At 37.9% G+C, this 18,834-nt stretch overlaps 1 protein-coding gene across 7 annotated transcripts in view; it reads left to right on the top strand.

The window, feature by feature from the left end:
- The window catches only part of elna (elastin a), a 271,733-nt gene that overhangs the window by 179,482 nt on the left and 73,417 nt on the right, over positions 1–18,834 (top strand). For 5 of the 7 annotated variants that reach the window (XM_060848380.1, XM_060848374.1, XM_060848376.1 and 2 more), the window contains exons 23-25: positions 3,309–3,353; positions 8,882–8,917; positions 16,651–16,671. In XM_060848380.1, coding sequence (XP_060704363.1) covers positions 3,309–3,353; positions 8,882–8,917; positions 16,651–16,671 — 102 coding nt within the window. The remainder of the gene's footprint in view (positions 1–3,308; positions 3,354–8,881; positions 8,918–16,650; positions 16,672–18,834) is intronic. The other 2 variants (XM_060848377.1, XM_060848379.1) reach the window with 1 other exon arrangement.

Raw genomic sequence — 18,834 nt, forward strand, 5'->3', positions numbered from 1 at the left:
AGTAATCTGCTACTATTCTGAGCCTCTTTCCTTTTTGTGTGCATATAAATTCCAGGTATTTCCATGGCTTTGTCAGAAAAGGCTATGGCATCAGTGGTCCTTTGATCCCTAATCTGTGAATCATACATGTGATACAGTTGGACATAATTTCTTCCACTGACTTTGAGACCTGCCACCAAACCAAATATCGTACTCTGGCTCTTCACTCAGTGTGCATAAATTATCTCAATAAAAGTATTAAAATTTCACATCTCAAATGCTTTTTTGGTTACTAATCTATCATCATAACCACAATTATTGTCAGATATATTCTCTGCTCAAAATATGGTCTAAAAGTAAGAAAATGTGGGATATGTGTTGACTATTTGTCATATAAAATTCTCAGCTAGTCTTACATTCTTTATTTTATTTTTGAGCCTCTGATTTCACTAACCCTTTTTGTATTTTCCAGTAACATGTGAAGTATTATCATAGCAAACTCCTCAACATTTTCTACAGTCACATTTTTCTGGATTCTTTGCTTTAACATATGGTTATGCATCTCCTATGTTGCATCATTTCCCTTGAATATATGCCATAAGATTATTAAATCTCATCAAACTTAATTGAAACATTTAAAGTTTGATGGTATTATTTCAAATGTTTGGAATACAACAGTGTGACTGAGATCAACTTCTATGATAGTGTGAAGACCAAGACTAGTCAGCAAATTTCTTGTATGCCCACATAGCTGCTGAAGCTTCTTTCTCAATTATGTTTTTCTCTGTATTTGGTAATGATGGTAGACTGTTCAGCATTTCCATCTCTTGTATACCTGAAATAGATGCATCTGCTGCTATTATTACATGTAGTTCTAAATCATAATATGCTAGTATTTCTAATGACAGCACCCTACCATTGATTTTTAATAATTTCTGATGTGTTTCTTCCCAATATCTATTCATCATCATGATGTAGCAACTGGTGTAGTTGCTCTTAGAGATATGTTTTTCTTTCAAGACTTTACCACATGATTCACCACTCCCATTAACCTTTATAATGGTTGTTGGAGCTGAAGATTCTTTTATTATCTAGACTTCAATGGATTAACTAGTATTAATGGTGCACTTGCTATGTGACCATGAAGTTTGATTGTTGGTTGTCAAAACTTGTATTTACTGTTATGTGCCAATATTACCTGTTGTAGACTTCACAGCACTGCTGACATTCTCTTGACTCTACTCACACTGAGAATGACATTTTTCAGTACATCACCGATGTGACAAGTTACTCCGTGTAAGGACTCTTAAAATATTTGACATTTCTTCTTTTAAAGATCTCTGGTGCTTATATTGTTCTAAAAAGTAACTTGTTGAAAATTGTGAGAAACTTGGACTTCTCTTCTAGCCTAATTTACTAAAGTGTGATATTAATATGAGTTTCTGATGCTAAGGGTTATTAAACAATTCCTTAACTTTGATAAACTTTCTTTTACTGCTACCATTGGATTGACTTTTCACAATTTTATTGAGTCAAATGAAATCAATATACGTTTCTTTCTATCCATTTGGCCTCAGAACAGATATTATCCCTAATCACCGAGTTGATGGTTCTTTGTATGGGTGAAATATATCTTGTCTGACCATTAGGGTTGATCACCTCTTGCCATTTGGAAGTAAAGGATATGAAATGTTTCTAGGTGTGTTTAGAAATGAAATCAATGTGACATGCTGTTTTTCACTTTCCCAATCCTGTAAATGACTCAGAAATTCTGCTTAAAGTCTCTTCACTGATCTTCATCACACTTTAGTTATTCTGTTCTGTAAATTAGATTCAATTACACAGATATCTTCTTGCTTAAGTATAAACAACTCTAATCCTGAACTATCTACGTTACTCATTAATACAATTTTTCTGTGCTTTAAACTAGCTGATCTCCTATAAGCTTCTATTATGTTCCTCCTTGCCCATGCAGCTTTTTACAATATGGATGAAGAATTTCCTTGTTTAACTGTGTTCCAGTATCTGAAAAAAAAACTGAAAGTGCTGCTCAGTATCTGAAGTATGTCCTGTGACTTTCTACCAGTGACTCTGTGCTCCAATAATTTCAACTTTAATCTCCCCTAAGAAGGATGTATCAATACCTTGTGAATATTTTCCTTCATGAACTCTGTTTCTTTTTAAAACATTGGAATGTCATTGATTAATCTGACAAATTTAAAAGCATTAAATAGTGAAACTTCAAGCTTACTCATTTAAAAGAATTGTGCTTATATTACATATTCAGAAAACTTGATTTCACTGCTGTGCAGTGACGTCTACTTTTTGGAGCATTATTATGGAGTTTGCTTACTTTGATCTAAACTTTCTTGCTATCAGCCTTCACTACAATAATGGAAAATCACATAGAAAAATTATGACTGTTTTCCTCAAAGGATAGAAGGAGAGGAAATGTGACAAATGTATATTGCCAAATCATGTACAGAGTAGCTAGCAAAAATGGTTCCTATTGGTGAGGACACAAGTTTAAGGTCTGGCAAAGGAAGAAAATGGATACATGAAATGCACATTCTGAGAGTGTGGTAAAGGCAGATTCAGTTGAAGCTTTCTAAAGGAAACCGATTCTTATGTTGAAATGGAAAATGTGGGATAAAAGGGAAAATATAGGTGAGTAGCTCTAGGTGAACTGTTCTTTCAATGGACCAGTCCAGTCACGATAGGTCAAAAGGAATCTTTCTTTACTATAAACAGTCTGTGATGCTGTGAGTGTTGTTACTATTTTTATGCTGACAAGCTATTGTTGAAGAGCTATCCTGGGAACTATAATTGTCAAAATTCACACTTTGAATAGCAATTTCCAAACTCTCAACTACCATCTACCAAAAGAAGGTTAACAGACACATTGGAACACTATCACTTGTAAGTTCCTCTCTAAGCCACTAACCATTCTGACTTGGAAATATATCACTGTTCTTTCTGTGTTACTGGATCATAACTTTAATGTCCCGGCCTATGACAGCATTGTGGGTATACCTAGAACAAATGCACTGCAAGAAGGGACCAAAAACGTAACTCGGGATGAGTAATAAATGCTTGCCCAGCCAATCATGCCCACCTCACATCTCTTCACTGTGTTTAATGCCATCCTGATGTTGTTTAAGAATTTCCAATTTATTACTACTTTTCTCATCCACCATCCCACTGATTGTGAAGATGTAGCCTGGAATTACAGATAGTACTGTGCAATACACTGCTGCTAACTATTCAATGATGTTCTTGCCATTTTACTGAAGATGCCAATGAATGTAACACTCTGTCTGATATTACAGGTGGTCCAGGAGCTGTACCTGGAGCACAGCCAGGTGTTGTACCTGGTAAGTTTTTTTTCCCAAGAAGTTAGATGGAAAATCTATACATCTTATTGTTATTGGTTTCGAGTCCCTTGTAGGAATGCTCCAACTGTATCTTAACCTTTTAACATACCTTTGGAAAATAGTCCCTATAAAATGTCTAGAAAGAATACTTTGAAAGTCAACAAATATCAACATACCTCGGTACAAAATTGGAAAAAGTGATCAATAAATGTATTATCTTTTGTTAATTATCTGTCACAAATTGCAAGAAAATAATGTAACTTGTTTGCTTTCAAGAAACACAGTTAAATATACAAATAAATTGTTGTCTTGACATTACAAATGGATTAGCAGAGGTAATTCCATTGCCTATAAAACCTTAGTATCCAACACAGTAGCAGTAGTTCACTGTTTTCCAAAGCTATAAAAATTTGGTTTGCCAATCTTTGCATAAAATTGGGATAAGGTTTTATTGTTCACAAAGGTGCAATTCAGATTTAAGTGCTAATCCATCTAACATCTATACTGGAAAAGCAGTGTGAGACTATATATTTGGACAAAATCATTCCTTGGATAACTATGGTGAAGTAAATAACATCCAGTGCAGATTTGTTAAAGATAATTTTTGGCTGATAAATTTAATTGACCTTTCAATGAAATAAGTAAAAGAATTGATGAATTTAGAAAAATTAGTGTTATGTATGGACTTCAAAAGATATTTGATTAAAAAATGTGATCATTATTATCAAAAAGAATGCTACAGAGCAAATAGGAGTGGGAGCAGGCAATAAAGGTCACAATTCCATTTGTCTGCTGAAGTACCTTGCAGAACCTACTTGCTAAAACTTTCTGTTTCATGTTTGAGAATACTAAGGTCCCTCTAAGTTGCACTTTATTGAAATTTCTCTCAATTTAAACAATAGTTTGCCTTTTAACTCAGAAGTGCATGACTTCACAATTTACTACAATAAATTTCATGTACCATTTTGCCCACTCATTCAACTTACCTGTGTCCCATTTCAGGTTTTTTACATCCTCATCACAACATGCCATCTCACCTATTTTTGTATCATTAGCAAATTTGGATACATTACACTCTGATCCCTCCTCCAAATATTTAATATAGATAATAAACAATTAAGGCCATTGGACATGCTTATGGCATTCAACCAATTAAATCTTTCCAACCTGAAAAAGACCCATTAATCCCAACCCTGTGTCTTCTGTGTGTTATTCTCAAATCTTGCTCATATACTAACCACAATATTTGAACTCTGTCTTGTGCAATGGTGTTTTATGTGGCACCTCGTCAGATGTGTTCTGGAAACTCAAACATGCTATTACTACCAGTTGCACTTTAACAATTCTGTTTGTAATATCCTCAATGAACTGTTACAAATTTGTCAAATGTAATTTCCCTTTCACAAAATCATGTTAGCTCTCTTTGACTGTGGTAAATTTTTCTCAATCAGTGAGTTTTGAGAAGATTTGTAGCTCAACTTCCAGCTCAGCAAGCAAACTTATATCAATTTTTCTCAATGTTTTGTTATTTTTTTCCTTAATAGTGGTCAATAGCGTTTTCCTAATGAAAGATGTTAAGCAAACTGTCTTTATCATTTCTGGCTTTCTGTCTCTCCTGTCTCCCCTCAACATTCATGAACAAGCGTGTCATGTTGGTGGTTTTCATATTCTGTATTGGCTTAAATTATCTGTCAATTTCCTGCTCACTCCCATCAGTTTACCAGTCAGACCCTCCAAGTGTCTCACACTCAGTTTAGCTGTTCTCTGAATTTTATATACTTGTAGAAGCTCTTGGTGTTTGATTTTCTATATCTTGCAAATTTACTTTCAAAATAAGTTTTCACCTTTTTTTATTAGATTTTTAGCTTTCTGAAACAATCCTAAACCTCTGTCCCACTAGTTTGTGCTGCTTTGTATACTTTAATTTTTGGTTGGACACCTTCCTTAACTACCTTGTTGAATGTTAGTTCCTCTTTCTTGCCTTGAATAAATTTTTGCTGAATGTTATGAAATATCTCCTTAAATGGTTCCTGATTAATTCTTGTCCTACAGTAAAATAACTCTTTGGAACTTGCAAAAGACTTCCACTCATGACTTTTCTCCTTGCTTTTCCTTATTTCCACCCAAACTGGTTCCTCATCATGACCCATATATCCCTACTCAGCATTGCACTTCCTTTATTAACAATACTACCTCAGCTCTTTTGTCTATTTTTTTCCAGAACATCAAATTCGTTTTGAGTATTGAGTTCCCATCCTGGTGACCTTGCAGCTACAGCTCCATAAAAGCTATCAAATGATAGTTTGGTAGTTTTAATCATGCTGCAAGTTCATCAGATCTGTTACAAATGTTGTATACATTCAGATAAAGAGCTTTAAGCTTGGACATTTTACCATTATTACTTATTCTGATTCGAATTTCTACTGGATCATTTCTGCCCCTTCCCATGACACTTTGATTATCATTCACTCCCCTGCACCTCTACTCTTCTGTTTTTTTAAAATGTTTTAAACTTTTGCTTCAGTTGAAACATCCACCCACTAATTCATTTAAAACTATTGTCAAACTAATTATATAAATTCCAGAGACTCTGGTCCCATTATGGTTCTACTGAATCCCACCACAATAAAGCAGCTCTTACTTTCTCCAATACAGTTGCTGGTGCCACCTGATTCAGAATCCATTTCCCGCAAATTAATTTTTAAACCATATATTTCCTCTCTAACCTTACTTATACTACAGCAATTTGCAAGTGTCTCAGGTAGAGACCTTTGTAATTTTGCTTTTTAATTTAGTCCCAAACTGATTGTAATCCCTCAACAGAACCTCTTTCCTCATCCAAACTTTGTTGATGATACCTTCATGGAACTTGGCAATTGGATCCTTCTTCTCCCAGTCCAAGTTCTTGTCCATCATAGAAGGTATCAGGTAAGCAACTCAGCTTTCTGCACTCTGTCTTTTCAGAGTGAAAATTTTTCAGAACTCAATTTTCCAGAGCTGGGTCAAGCTATATAAGCTGCTCCTAAATAGGTACATCATTAATAAATTTTTGCCATCTCTATAGCAGTGAGTTTGTTGATCTTTAACCAAGAATGAAAGGAACTTAACTTTACTGGTAAATTGTAATTCAAAGTTAAATACAAACTTGAATAGATTTCAGAATAAAAATCTCTCACTTACCAAATTCTCAAGCTCATGATTTGTCTTGGTTCATAGTTCTAAGCTGCCATATTCGGAGTTGTTTATTTGTGTGCTTAGCAAGAAACCTTGATTTATACTAGCTGAAATTCTACAAAATTAATCTAAGCATTGCCTTAGGCAAGGTTGATCTGAATTAATTAAAAACAGCTGAGGTCTCCAAAGAAGATGTTGTTAGGTTTCCAGCTTTAAGTCTCCTCAACTGAACAGTGCTCAACAAAAAGTGAAAAATTATCATGATTCTCTTGATTACTCATAGTAGTAGTCCAGCAGTAGCATAAGTTTAAAAATATATAAAAATTATACACTTTCAAGAAGGAAGAGAGAGGCCTATCAAAGCCAAAGTTGCTGTATAAGCATTTTTTAAGGGCATCAATTTTTATTGTCACGGCCTGATGCCCTGAAAAGTTGAGAATAAGTTGCATGAGAATGATTGATTATATTGTCTCATCTTCCTTGTGAAGTATCCATAGATTTCTTTGATGAACAGGTGGCAATTTTGAATGCTTTCCATAAAGAGTCAGTTTGGTAGTGCAGAGGTTTAAAATTGCTGAAAAGCAAAGTGCCGGTTTGGTATCAAGTACAAAGTTAAAAATCACACAACACCAAGTTTAACTGGAAGCACACTAGCTTTCGGAGCGACACTCCTTCATCGGGTGACAGTGGAGGGCTCGATCGTAACACAGAATTTATAGCAAACATTTACAGTGTGATGTAACTGAAATTATACATTGAAAAATTGATTGTTTGTTAAGCCTTTCATCTGTTAGAATACAATGATAGTTTCACTTCTTTCATGTGTAAATCACAAAACTTTTTTTTAAGTTGCATTCTCCGGTTTGCTATTAACAATGGTGATAGCTAGACAATATGTTGAAGGTGTTAGCCCCCTGTGTTCTCTGTCTATGCCACGATGTTTAGATTGATTCTAATCTAAAAAAGTGAGATAACAGAGTTTTACATAAATTCATGCAGTTTTTGAGCTCAGAGTTCTACATGAATGTATGCAGTTTTTGAGCAAAGTGCAATGTAACTCTGCAAGTACAAATTCACCCCACAAAATATATGTGTGCATGTGGGTTTTTGTGTGTGTGTGTGTCTGTCTGTCTGTCTGGGTTGGGGGTTGTGAGTGTGAGAAAGTGTGTGTGTGTGTAGTGAGTGCAGAGTGTCTTAAGTCTGTGAGGGGGTGCATGTGATAGTGTGGGAATGTGTGTGTCTATAAGGGTGTGTGTGGGTGTCTGTGTGCGCATCTGTGTGTACCTGTGTCCGTGTGTATGTGAGAGTATATGTGTGTAGGAATATCTGTGTGTGTGTGTAGTGCAATGGTGATCACCTGTAATGTAACATGAACCCAAGGTCCAAGTTGAGGCTCTCCCTATGGGTACCGAACTTAGCTATCAGCCTCTGCTCAGCCACTTTCCTCTGCTGCCTGTCCCAAAGTTCACCTTGGAGGATGGTCACCCGAAGGTCCGAGGCTGAATGTCCTGGACCACTGAAGTGTTCCCCAACTGGGAGGGAACCTTCCTGTCTGTTGATTGTTGTGCGGTGCCCATTCATCCGTTGTCATAGACTTTGCTCGGTTTCCCCAATGTACCATGCCTCCAGGCATCCTTTCCTGCAACGTATAAGATAGACAAAGTTGGCTGAGTCACATGAGCACCTGCCATGCACAAGGTGGGAGGTGTTCCCACGCGTAATAGTGGTATCTATGTCCACAATTTGACACGTCTTGCAGCGTCCACCATGACAGGGTTGTATGGAGTTGTCCTGAGAGCCAGGCAGTTTGCTACAAACAATGATCTGTTTGAGGTTTGGCGGTTGTTTAAAGGCAAGTAGTGGAGGTGTGGGGAAGGTGAGGTGCTCATCCTCATTGATAATGTGTTGCAGGTCACGAAGATCATGGCGTAATTTTTCAGCCCCTGGGAAGTACTGAACAACGAAGGGTACCCTGTCAGTTGCAGCACGTGTCTGTCTCCTGAGGAGGTCATTACGGTTCCTTGCTGTGGCACGTCGGAACTGGCAGTCGATGAGTTGAGCATCGTACTCCGTTCTTGTGAGGGCATCCTTGAGTACTTCCAGGTGTCCGTCACGTTCCTCCTCATCTGAGCAGATCCGGTGTATGCGTAGGGCTTGTCCATAGTGATATTTTAACTTTGTCCTTCCCAGGCCAAGACTGGCACCTTCAAATAATTTTTGAACTTCATAATTGAATTATGACTATGTTGTTCATGTTTCACTGTATTTGTAAATTCCATGCATGCCTATTGCAAGACTATCATCAGCAATCAATCACTTATCCTAAAAAATCTGTCAATTCTTTGTCATTTCAGGTGCAGCTGCTGCAGCTAAAGCTGCAAAATACGGAGGTAAATTTTAATACTGTTGTGAACTTATAAAAATATTAATTTATTATGTAGGCTTTGAAGGTAGAATAAAGTTGATTTCGAATTAAAAATGAATAAATATCCCTGGTTTATAGCATGCAAAGTATATCATCGAAAGTTTGACTTCTTATAAATGGTAATGAACCTGTTTCTTCATTTATGATGTGTAATTAGTATAATTCTCTATTTTTAGAATGAACATATTTTCTATTTGTGTCTGTACCAGTCATCAATAATCTATCTATTTTAATCCAATTTTCCAGCACTTGATCTGTAGCCTCTCAAATTCCCGTCTAAATACTTACCATTTAAATACTTCTTAAGTATTTAAGTATTTCTTGAGGGGTCCCACCTTAAACACCATTTCTAGCAGGGAGTTCCAGATATCTATCCACCCTCTGGGTGAAACGGTTTTCCTCAAATCCCTTCTAAACACCTGCTCCTTTGCTTAAACTGTGTCCCTCATTATAGACCTCTTCACAAAGGGAAAAACGTTTCTCACTATCCAGCCTGTCTATGCCCCTCGTAACTTTGTGTTCCTCAGTCAGGTGCCCTTTCAGCCATTTGTGCTCTGAGGAAAATAAATCTAACTTCGAGTCTATCTTCAAAGCTGAATCGTTTCCGTCTAGGCAACATATTGGTGAAACACCTCTGCACTACCTCTCCTGCAATCACATCCATCCTATAATTTGATGACCAGAACTGCACATCATACTCCAGTTGTTGCCTAACATTATAAATCCAGCTCCATCAAACCTCTTTGAGATCTCAATGCAATCAGCTTTCATGAAACTAATTGGCTAATTTAGGGATGTACATATATTTCTAAAAAGTATTTGACAAAGTTCCATAACAATGGATTCTACAAAAATTAAGATCTTTGATGTAACGAGTAAGACATTAGCATAGTAGGAGGTTGGTTAGCTAACATGAAAATGATAATAGGCATAAAATTATCATTTGTGGTTTGTCAACATGTAATGATTAGAGTACCACACAATCTGTTTTGGTCCTCAGCCAAATCAATGACTTTGTTAAAGGGGACAAATGTTGCAAAATTTAATAATGAGACAAAATTAGGCAGGAAAGTAAATTGTGAAGGAGACATGAGAGGAGTCTGCTAAGGGATATAGATAGATTAAGCAAGTAGGCAAAAATAGTGGGCAAGTGGAATTTGGTGTGGCAAAATTTGAACTTATCCACTGGCAGGGAGAATAAAAAAAAATGTATTATTTGAATGAAGAGAGATTGCAGAGCACTGCAATTTACAGAAATATGGGTGTCCTGGCAGAAGAATTTTAGATGTTAAATGCAGATACAGCAAGTTTTTAGTGAAGATTTTTTTAAATTCTTCATTCACTGGATATTATCAGCAGTGGCTAAGCCAGCATTTATTGCCAGTCTCTAATTGCTTAAGAGAAGGTGGTGTTTAACTACTATCTTAAACTACTGCACTCCACGTGGTGTAGGCAAACACACAGTTGTACTAGAGCAGAAGTTTCTGCAACAGTGAAGGAACAGAACTACAGTTCTGTGAACTTGTAAGTGTTGACTTACACATTTCATGTATCTACTATCCTTTTCCTTCTGCGTCATAGAGTTTGCTGGTTTGAAAGGTTGTGTTTAAGGAACCTTGGTGTTTCATTGTAGGTATCTTATAGGTCTTAAATGGGATGAAAATCAAATAGGTTGCTGTGTCTGGATGGTGTTGAGCTTCTTCAATGTTGTGGAAGCTATGGTCATCCAGGCAAGTAGATAATATTCCATCACATTTCTGACTAGTGCTTTTGTTTATGGTAAACAGATTTTGCAGTATTAGGAGGTAAGTTGCTAAGCTACAGCATTCCTAGCCTCTGATTTGCTTTTATAATCACAGTATTTATATGGCTAGTCCAGTTCAGTTTCTGGTTACTGATACCCCAAGGACATTGGTAGGTGGGGGTGGGGGGGGAGGGGGGTGGAATTGAATGCAGTTGAATGTCAAGGGACAATGCTTAGATTCTCTCCATTCAGAGATGTCGTTGTCTGGCCTGTTTGGTAAGAATGTTGCGAGCTGCCTATTGGCCTGACCTGGAATGTCATCTAGATCTTCTAGATCTTGCTACAGTTGTTTCAGTATCTGAACAGTCACGAGTGCTGCTGAACATTGTGCAATCATCAACAAATACTGCTAAACACCATTTGGTCATCAGAGAACATCCCCACTTATGACCTTAAAGTGGATGGAAAGTCATTGAAGAAGCAGCTGAAGATGGTTGGGCATAGGCCACAAGCCTAGATCTTGGCATCTAGAAACCACTATCATCTTTCTTTTTGCTAGGTTTGACTGCACCCAGCAGAGATCTTCCCCCAATTCACATTGACTTTATTTCACACAGGCACCTTAATGCTGCCTTAATCTGAAGTGCTGCCTTGCTGTATAAGGCATTTATCCTTGCTTCCTCTCTTGGAGTTCTTCACTTTTTTCCATATTTTGACCAAGACTGTGATGAGCTTAGGAATTGATTTGGACTAACAGAATCTAACTCAACGTAAATAAACAGATTATTGTTGAGTAGATGCTACTTGATTGTACTGCACTGTTACCTACAACTTGCATAATCTTTCTGATGATTAAGAGCAGACCAATAGTGTGGTAACTCGCTGCATGAGATTGATCCTGCTTTTTGTGGATTGGAATTTTTTCTTTTTGTAAGGTAACTACCATTGTAACTGTACTGGAACAGCTTGTCTAATGGTATGGCTAGTCCAGGAGCTCAAACCATCAGTGGTATTGCTGGAATGTTGTCAGTATCCACTGTATTTGCAATATCCAGTGCCTTCAGTTGTTTTTTGATATCACATTAAGTGAATAAGATTGGCTGAAGGCTGGCATCTGTAATGTTGGGCCCTGAAGAGAAGAACAAAATGTATTGTGAGCATGACAGTTTTTGACTGAAGATGAATGCTTCAACTTTGCCTTTTGCACTGGTGTGCTGGGCCCCATCATGGATGATGGCAATATTTGTGAAGCATCCTCCTTCAATGAGTTGTTTAATTGTCCAACATAATTCATGAGTGGATTTAGCAGGACAGCGAGGCTTAGATCTGATTCATTGCTTGTGAGATCACTTATGTAGATCTCTCTACCACATTCTGCTACAAATAGTCCTGTGTTATGTCTTCACTAGCCTGATAACTGCCTGACACTTGCAGGGCTGTAGTTATAATCAGCAGGTTTGCTTGTCCATATTTGACTTGATGCCATGAATTCTGTAGGGTCCAGAGTCATAGAACCTCTACAGTGTGGAAACCGGCCCTTCAGCCCATAAGGCCACACCAACCTTCCGAAGTGTAATCCACCCAGACCCATTCCTCCACCTTATATTTACCCCTGATTAATGTGCCTACACATCCCTGAACATTATGGGGCAATTTAGCACAGCCAGTTCACCTAACCTGCACATCTTTGGACTGTGGGAGGAAACCAGAGTACCCAGAGGAAACCCACACAGACACTGGGAGAATGTGCAAATTCCACAGAGATGGTTGCCCGAGTCCGGAATCAAACTGGGTCCCTGGCACTATGAGACAGCTGTGCTAACCACTGAACCACCATGCTGACGGTGTTGAGGACTTTGAGTAAAATCTTTCCCAACCAAAACCACTCTGTTAGGTCTGATCTGCAGTGGAACAGGAGATATGTAGGTATAGTGCATTGCTGTCTACAGCAGTCATTCTCACAGAATCAGATATTACAATGTCAGGTTGTTGCTTGACTAGTCAGTAGAACAGTTCTTCCAAATTTAGCACAGGTCAAAGAAAGGAACACTGTGCATGATCGACAGAGCTGGGTGTATTATAGCTGCTTCTGGTGCCTTAATCCATGTTGTGTGGCCTGCTGAGTTTCATTTATATGATCAAACTTTACCACCAGTGACTAGATTCAGCAGTGGCTTGCTGGGGCATTTTGGAGAGCATTTAAGACTTAATCAAATGACTGTGGATCTGATTCATGTAGGTCAGACCAGATGAGTATGGAAGATTTTCCTTGCCTAAGAGGTATTAGTGAAACAAATGGGGTTGTACAGCAATCAACAATGGCTTTGTGGTCACAATCAGACTCACTTTTAATTCCAGATTTACTAATTGAATTCAAATTTGACTATCTGCATGTTGAATTTTGTGAGGGTCTGGAACAGTAGTCTACTTAGGATGCAGAGTCTACATTTAGCAATATACACTGAACTTTGTTTTGCTTTAAGTTATTTGAGCCTTAAGCCTTGTTGCACATCATGAGATAGGTTTGTTTTAACATTGTTTACTGTAGTACATGGCACGATGTGCACCACTTTAACGCAAATGCTCCTATTCACCAATTTAGCCTATACCCAATGCTTGTTTGAGATCTGCATTAAGGAATGCCCAGCCCCCAGGCCCAAAACTGCTTGATGGAAGAGCTACCCAACAGTGGTCATGTTGCATCTGTAGCCCACTAGCATCCACACCAAGATGCTGCCATGTTTTCCACTAACAAACCCCTACACTGGCAGGTATCAGCCCAGGACCCTCTCAGAAATAATGGAGTGCCTTCATTGCCACATGCTGATCATTTGCAGAGAATCTGCTTAACTCAGATTGGAAGATGCCACTCTACTCGCCTGCCCATCTGACCCCTCTGAGGAGTCAGAAGTGAGGACTGCAGATGCTGAAGATTAGAGTCAAGAATGTGGTGTTTATAGTCAGTGCTGTGCCCACAATTGATTGGATTAGTGAATACGTCAACCTCTGACTTCTATTGGGAGCAAAACCCATATTGCCCACTAGCCATAAGCCACAATCTAATCCCAGCCACAGCTCACATGCTACCAGGAGGATAGAGAAGAAAGTCAAGGTCCCACATCCAACCAAGAGAAGCAACCCCACTAAAGGTGTGTTGAGTGGACCCCGGAGGTGGTAGCAGTGAGCAAAAGGGAGTAACACAGACCTGAAAAATAGTGCCAAAGGCAACAACTATGATGGGTAGGAATGAGCAGGAGCTCCAACAGATGGCTCGGAACCTGATTAACATAGAAGCCGCAGTGCAGACCCTCGTTAATGGGGCTTCAATCTTCATTCTCGGAGGTTCCACTGCAGGAGCTTCTGTATGTTAAATGTTACATTGTTCTAAAATAGTTATTTTAACAGCTGTTTAATTCACCAAATGGGTATTTAGCCATTTAAAATATTGTATTTCAGTTTATATTAAACAAATATATTGTTTTGAATTTGTTTTCTGCTAAGGGGAAGTCCAAATGGAACCTAACTCCAGTTTTAACATTGATTCTCATGGGATTTCAATGATTCACTTAAAATCATTTCACTTAAAATTGCAATTTTCTGAAATACAAACAATTTCTAAGTCAGGACTTCCAGCATCATCTTCCCTATGTTTATTACAAGGGAAATGGAATATAATAGTACAGATGTTTTGCTCCACTTGTACAGGGATTTGGTAAAACCACAGCAGAAGTATTGTATAGAGTTGTGTCCCCTTATTTAAGGAAGGACATAATTGCATTAGGACCAGTTCAGAGAGAGTTTACTCAACTAGTTTCTGAGGGATTATTTTGAGGAATGATTAAACTTGTTAAAGCTATATCCATTGGAATTCATAAGAATAGGAGATGATCTTATTGAAATATGAAAGGTGAGGAGATTTGATGGGTATATGCTGAAAGAATGTTTTCCTTTCTGGGACAGATTAAAACTAGCAGACACAGTTTATACATTTGAAATGGAAATGAAGAATCTTTTCCCCCAGGGGATTGGGCATCCATGGAATTTCCTTCTCTAGAAGATAGTGTGTAGGAGTGGGCTGTTTGAATATTTTTCAAGCAAATAGATTCTTGGCAAACACAGGACAAACTTGATTGAGTTTTTTGAAGAAGTAACAAAGAAGATTGATGAGGGCAGAGCAGTAGATGTGATCTATAGATGTGATATGTGATCTATCAATAAGGCATTCGACAAGGTTCCCCATGGGAGTCTGATTATCAAGATTAGATCTCATGGAATACAGGGATAACTAGCCTTTTGGATTGAGAACTGGCTCAAAGGTAGAAGGCAGAGGGTGGTGGTGGAGGGTTGTTTTTCAGACTGGAGGCCTGTGACCAGTGGAGTGCCACAAGCATCAGTGCTGGGTCCTCTACTTTTTGTCATTTACGTAAATGATATGGATGCGAGCATAAGAGATACAGTTAGTAAGTTTTCAGATGACCCCAAGATTGGAGGAGTAGTGGACAGCGAAGAGGGTTACCTCAGATTACAACAGGATCTGGACCAGAAGGGCCAATGGGCTGAGAAGTGGCAGATGGAGTTTAATTCAGATAAATGCGAGGTGTTGCATTTTGGGAAAGCAAATTTTAGCAGGACTGATAAACTTAATGTTAAGGTCCTAGGAAGTGATGCTGAACAAAGAGACATTGGAGTGCAGGTTCATAGCACCTTGAAAGTGGAGTCGCAGGTAGATAGGATAGTGAAGAAGGCATTTGATATGCTTTCCTTTATTGGTCAGAGTACTGAGTACATGAATGGGGAGGTCATTTTGCAGCTATATAGGACATTGATTAGGCCACTGTTGGAATATTGCATGCAGTTCTGGTCTCATTCCTATTGGAAAGATGTTATGAAAATTGAAAGGGTTCAGAAAAGATTTACAAGGATGTTGCCAGGATTTGAGCAATAGGGAGAGGCTGAACAGGCTGGGGCTGTTTTCCCTGGAGCGTCGGAGGCTGAGGGGTGACCTTATAGAGGTTTACAAAATTATGAGGGGCATGGATAGGATAAATAGACAAAGTCTTTTCCCTGGGGTCAGGGAGTCCAGAACTAGAGGGCATAGGTTTAGGGTGAGAGGGGAAAGATATAAAAGAGACCTAATGGGCAACTTTTTCATGCAGAGGGTGGTACTTGTATGGAATGATCTGCCAGAGGAAGTGGTGGAGGCTGGTACATTTGCAATATTTAAGAGGCATTTGGATGGGTATATGAATAGGAAGGGTTTGGAGGGATATGGGCCGGGTGGGACTAGATTGGGTTGGGATATCTGATCAGCATGGACAGGTTGGACCGAAGGGTCTGTTTCCATGCTGTACATCTCTATTACTCTATGACTATATCAGGGATAGGCAGGAAATTGGTGTTGAGGCCATAATTAGATCAACCTTGATCTTATTCAGTTGTGTAGCAAGCTTGAGGGACCAAATGAACTATTCCTGTTGCTAATTTGCATGTTTGTGTTAATTTTTATATATAGGTCAAATACTAATGATGCGTATCTCAAATGAATTTGAATCAACTTTGACTAGAGTAATTATTAAGAGGAAGTTGACTTCTACGCTTTTGTTAGAGGAGAAACTATTACTAATCTGTTCAACAAAATATAACTAACCAGAACAACTAGTTAGAGAAGCATTGGTTATCAAATCATCCTTGTCCTATCATATCCTAATTAAGCAATGTATATATTTCTTACACGTTCATTGTTTGTTAGCATAAAATGGTGTAGTGCTTTAAGCACAAGTGCTTCTATTTCAATCTCCTGAAGGAACCATCAATCATTGAAATGAACTTTCCTCATTCCTCGCCTCCTCCCCCCCCCCCCCCCCCCACCCCGCCACTTACCCCAAATAGTTATGTATTACTAAAATAGATCAATTTGGTATTCTAATGTCTTCTTTCTCGTGCTATTCATGTAGGTGCTCCAGGAGCTGTAACAGGTATAATAATTTGTTCTTGATTTCCTGGACCTATAACTTAGGTTTATTGATCAGTTACTACCATTTCACCAAACATCTTATTAGTGAAATCAATCATTGTAATGTGCATGTAGCCTTGAAGTAAACCAGGTTGTTTCAACTTTGAACAAAGAAGTTTTAAATTTGTTGAGAATGTACAGGCATGATAGGCCACTTGGTCTCATTCTCGATTTTGATCTTCTGGTACTGAAATTCCTGGATGTTGAAGAAGACAAAACATCTGATATTTATGACAAAAAGAAGTGAAATTTGGTATGGAACATTGTGTTAGGAATTTTGCCACTGTTGGTAAAATCATGGACAATAAAACTGAAAGAGAACCACTGATTAATGTTTTAGATAAAACCAAGATCTAATCTTATAAAATATTATTTTAACATTTTCTTTTACATCTATTATATTTGCTGGTTATTTCACTAAGCACTTCCATCACTTCTGCTTGGTTTCAGATTTCTGGTATTTTTGCTTTTCTTCATATAATACTTAATAAATCTGACTTTTCTGATGATTACTGTGTACTTAGCAATGAAATTCAGTATTTTCAGAAACAAGATCCTACAGCATACTTGCTGCACAGAACTGCAGTATGAAAAATTTCCACTGTTTCTAGGCTGTTGCTCAATGGATGTAACTGCATCTAATGATTGGGTTCAGAGTGAAGGAATAGCAATAAAAACAGAGTTCTTCAAATATGTGGATCGAGTATTAAAAAAATTAATTATCTTTCTTCTAGACCATAGTAAAACAATGGACCTATCTACTGTGTAATTCATTAATCCATTAATGAAACATCTGAAGGGAAAAAGTTGGTATATCATATGGCACATAAAAGTTTTAATGTATGAAAAATGTTTTAACAAAGCGGATAAGGCTTTATGGAATGTATAACTAGACATAACTGGAAAAATAGTAAATCTATAATAGAGGCATGAGATATGATGGTTCAAGTTTAATGCTAAATAGCACGGTCTAAAAAAGTTTAATTTTAAACTATTGTAGTATTTTAAGTATTTTAAGGATTACCAGATTAGTATTCGAATGTTCCTCAGTTAGTAAAATACAGTAGTTAAATAGTAATGAATGGTAAATTTTAATTTTTATTTGTCTTTATGCTTTTCAAATGGAATATTCCCATGATTTATTTAATTCATTTAATTAGTTCTATCTTTATTTAGCTGGGTAATCAATAGTGTGAGGTGAGGTCTATCTATATGCTGGGATGAGAGTTGCAAGTAAATGTGTTACAGTGGAACGTTGCTACTTAAGTTAGTAGTTCTCAGATCTTGTATACTCTCATTCTGCCAAGCTGAAAATGTGTTGCTGGTTAAAGCACAGCAGGTTAGGCAGCATCCAAGGAACAGAAAATTCGACGTTTCGTGCCAGAGCCCTTCATCAGGAATGATGAAGGGCTCTGGCCCGAAACGTCGAATTTCCTGTTCCTTGGATGCTGCCTAACCTGCTGTGCTTCAACCAGCAACACATTTTCAGCTCTGATCTCCAGCATCTGCAGACCTCACTTTTTACTCTCATTCTGCCAAGTCAACCCTATTTTGCTGTTTGGATAAATGTGGACAAACCCTTTTGGGCACAAGCAAAAGTATAAGGTGATTACATTTCATTCCATTCCCACATGATTTAGCATTCTCCAATGGTAAAAATCAGTCACCAACTATAGTGCTGCCGTTAGGATAACACTGCATAGAAACATTGTACCAAGCTAAGGTGTCCATAAAATAGGCACTGAAGCCATGCACAAGGATATGTATTGTAACAATCATTGCAGGTACTTTAAAAAAATGCTTGAATTTCAAATGACCAATTCAAAGGAATCACATGACAAGATTTCAAGTTTTATGACTTTCATTGTATGAGCAAACTAAAATCAGCATTAACTGAACACAATTAGCCAACTAATCAGGGCAGGACTATCAATGTTTCGGGCATAGAGGCCTCAATTTTCCTGCTCCTCCAATGCTGCCTGAACTGCTGTGCTTTTCCAGCACCACTCTAATCTAGAATCTGGTTTCCAGCACCTGCAGTCATTGTTTTTACCTAACTAATCAGGGCAGCATGATGCTTCATGGCACCAGGCACCTAGTTTCTATTCCAGTCTTGGGTGTCTGT

This window comes from Hemiscyllium ocellatum, chromosome 31 (genome assembly GCF_020745735.1).
Source record: "Hemiscyllium ocellatum isolate sHemOce1 chromosome 31, sHemOce1.pat.X.cur, whole genome shotgun sequence".
Taxonomy (NCBI): domain Eukaryota; kingdom Metazoa; phylum Chordata; class Chondrichthyes; order Orectolobiformes; family Hemiscylliidae; genus Hemiscyllium; species Hemiscyllium ocellatum.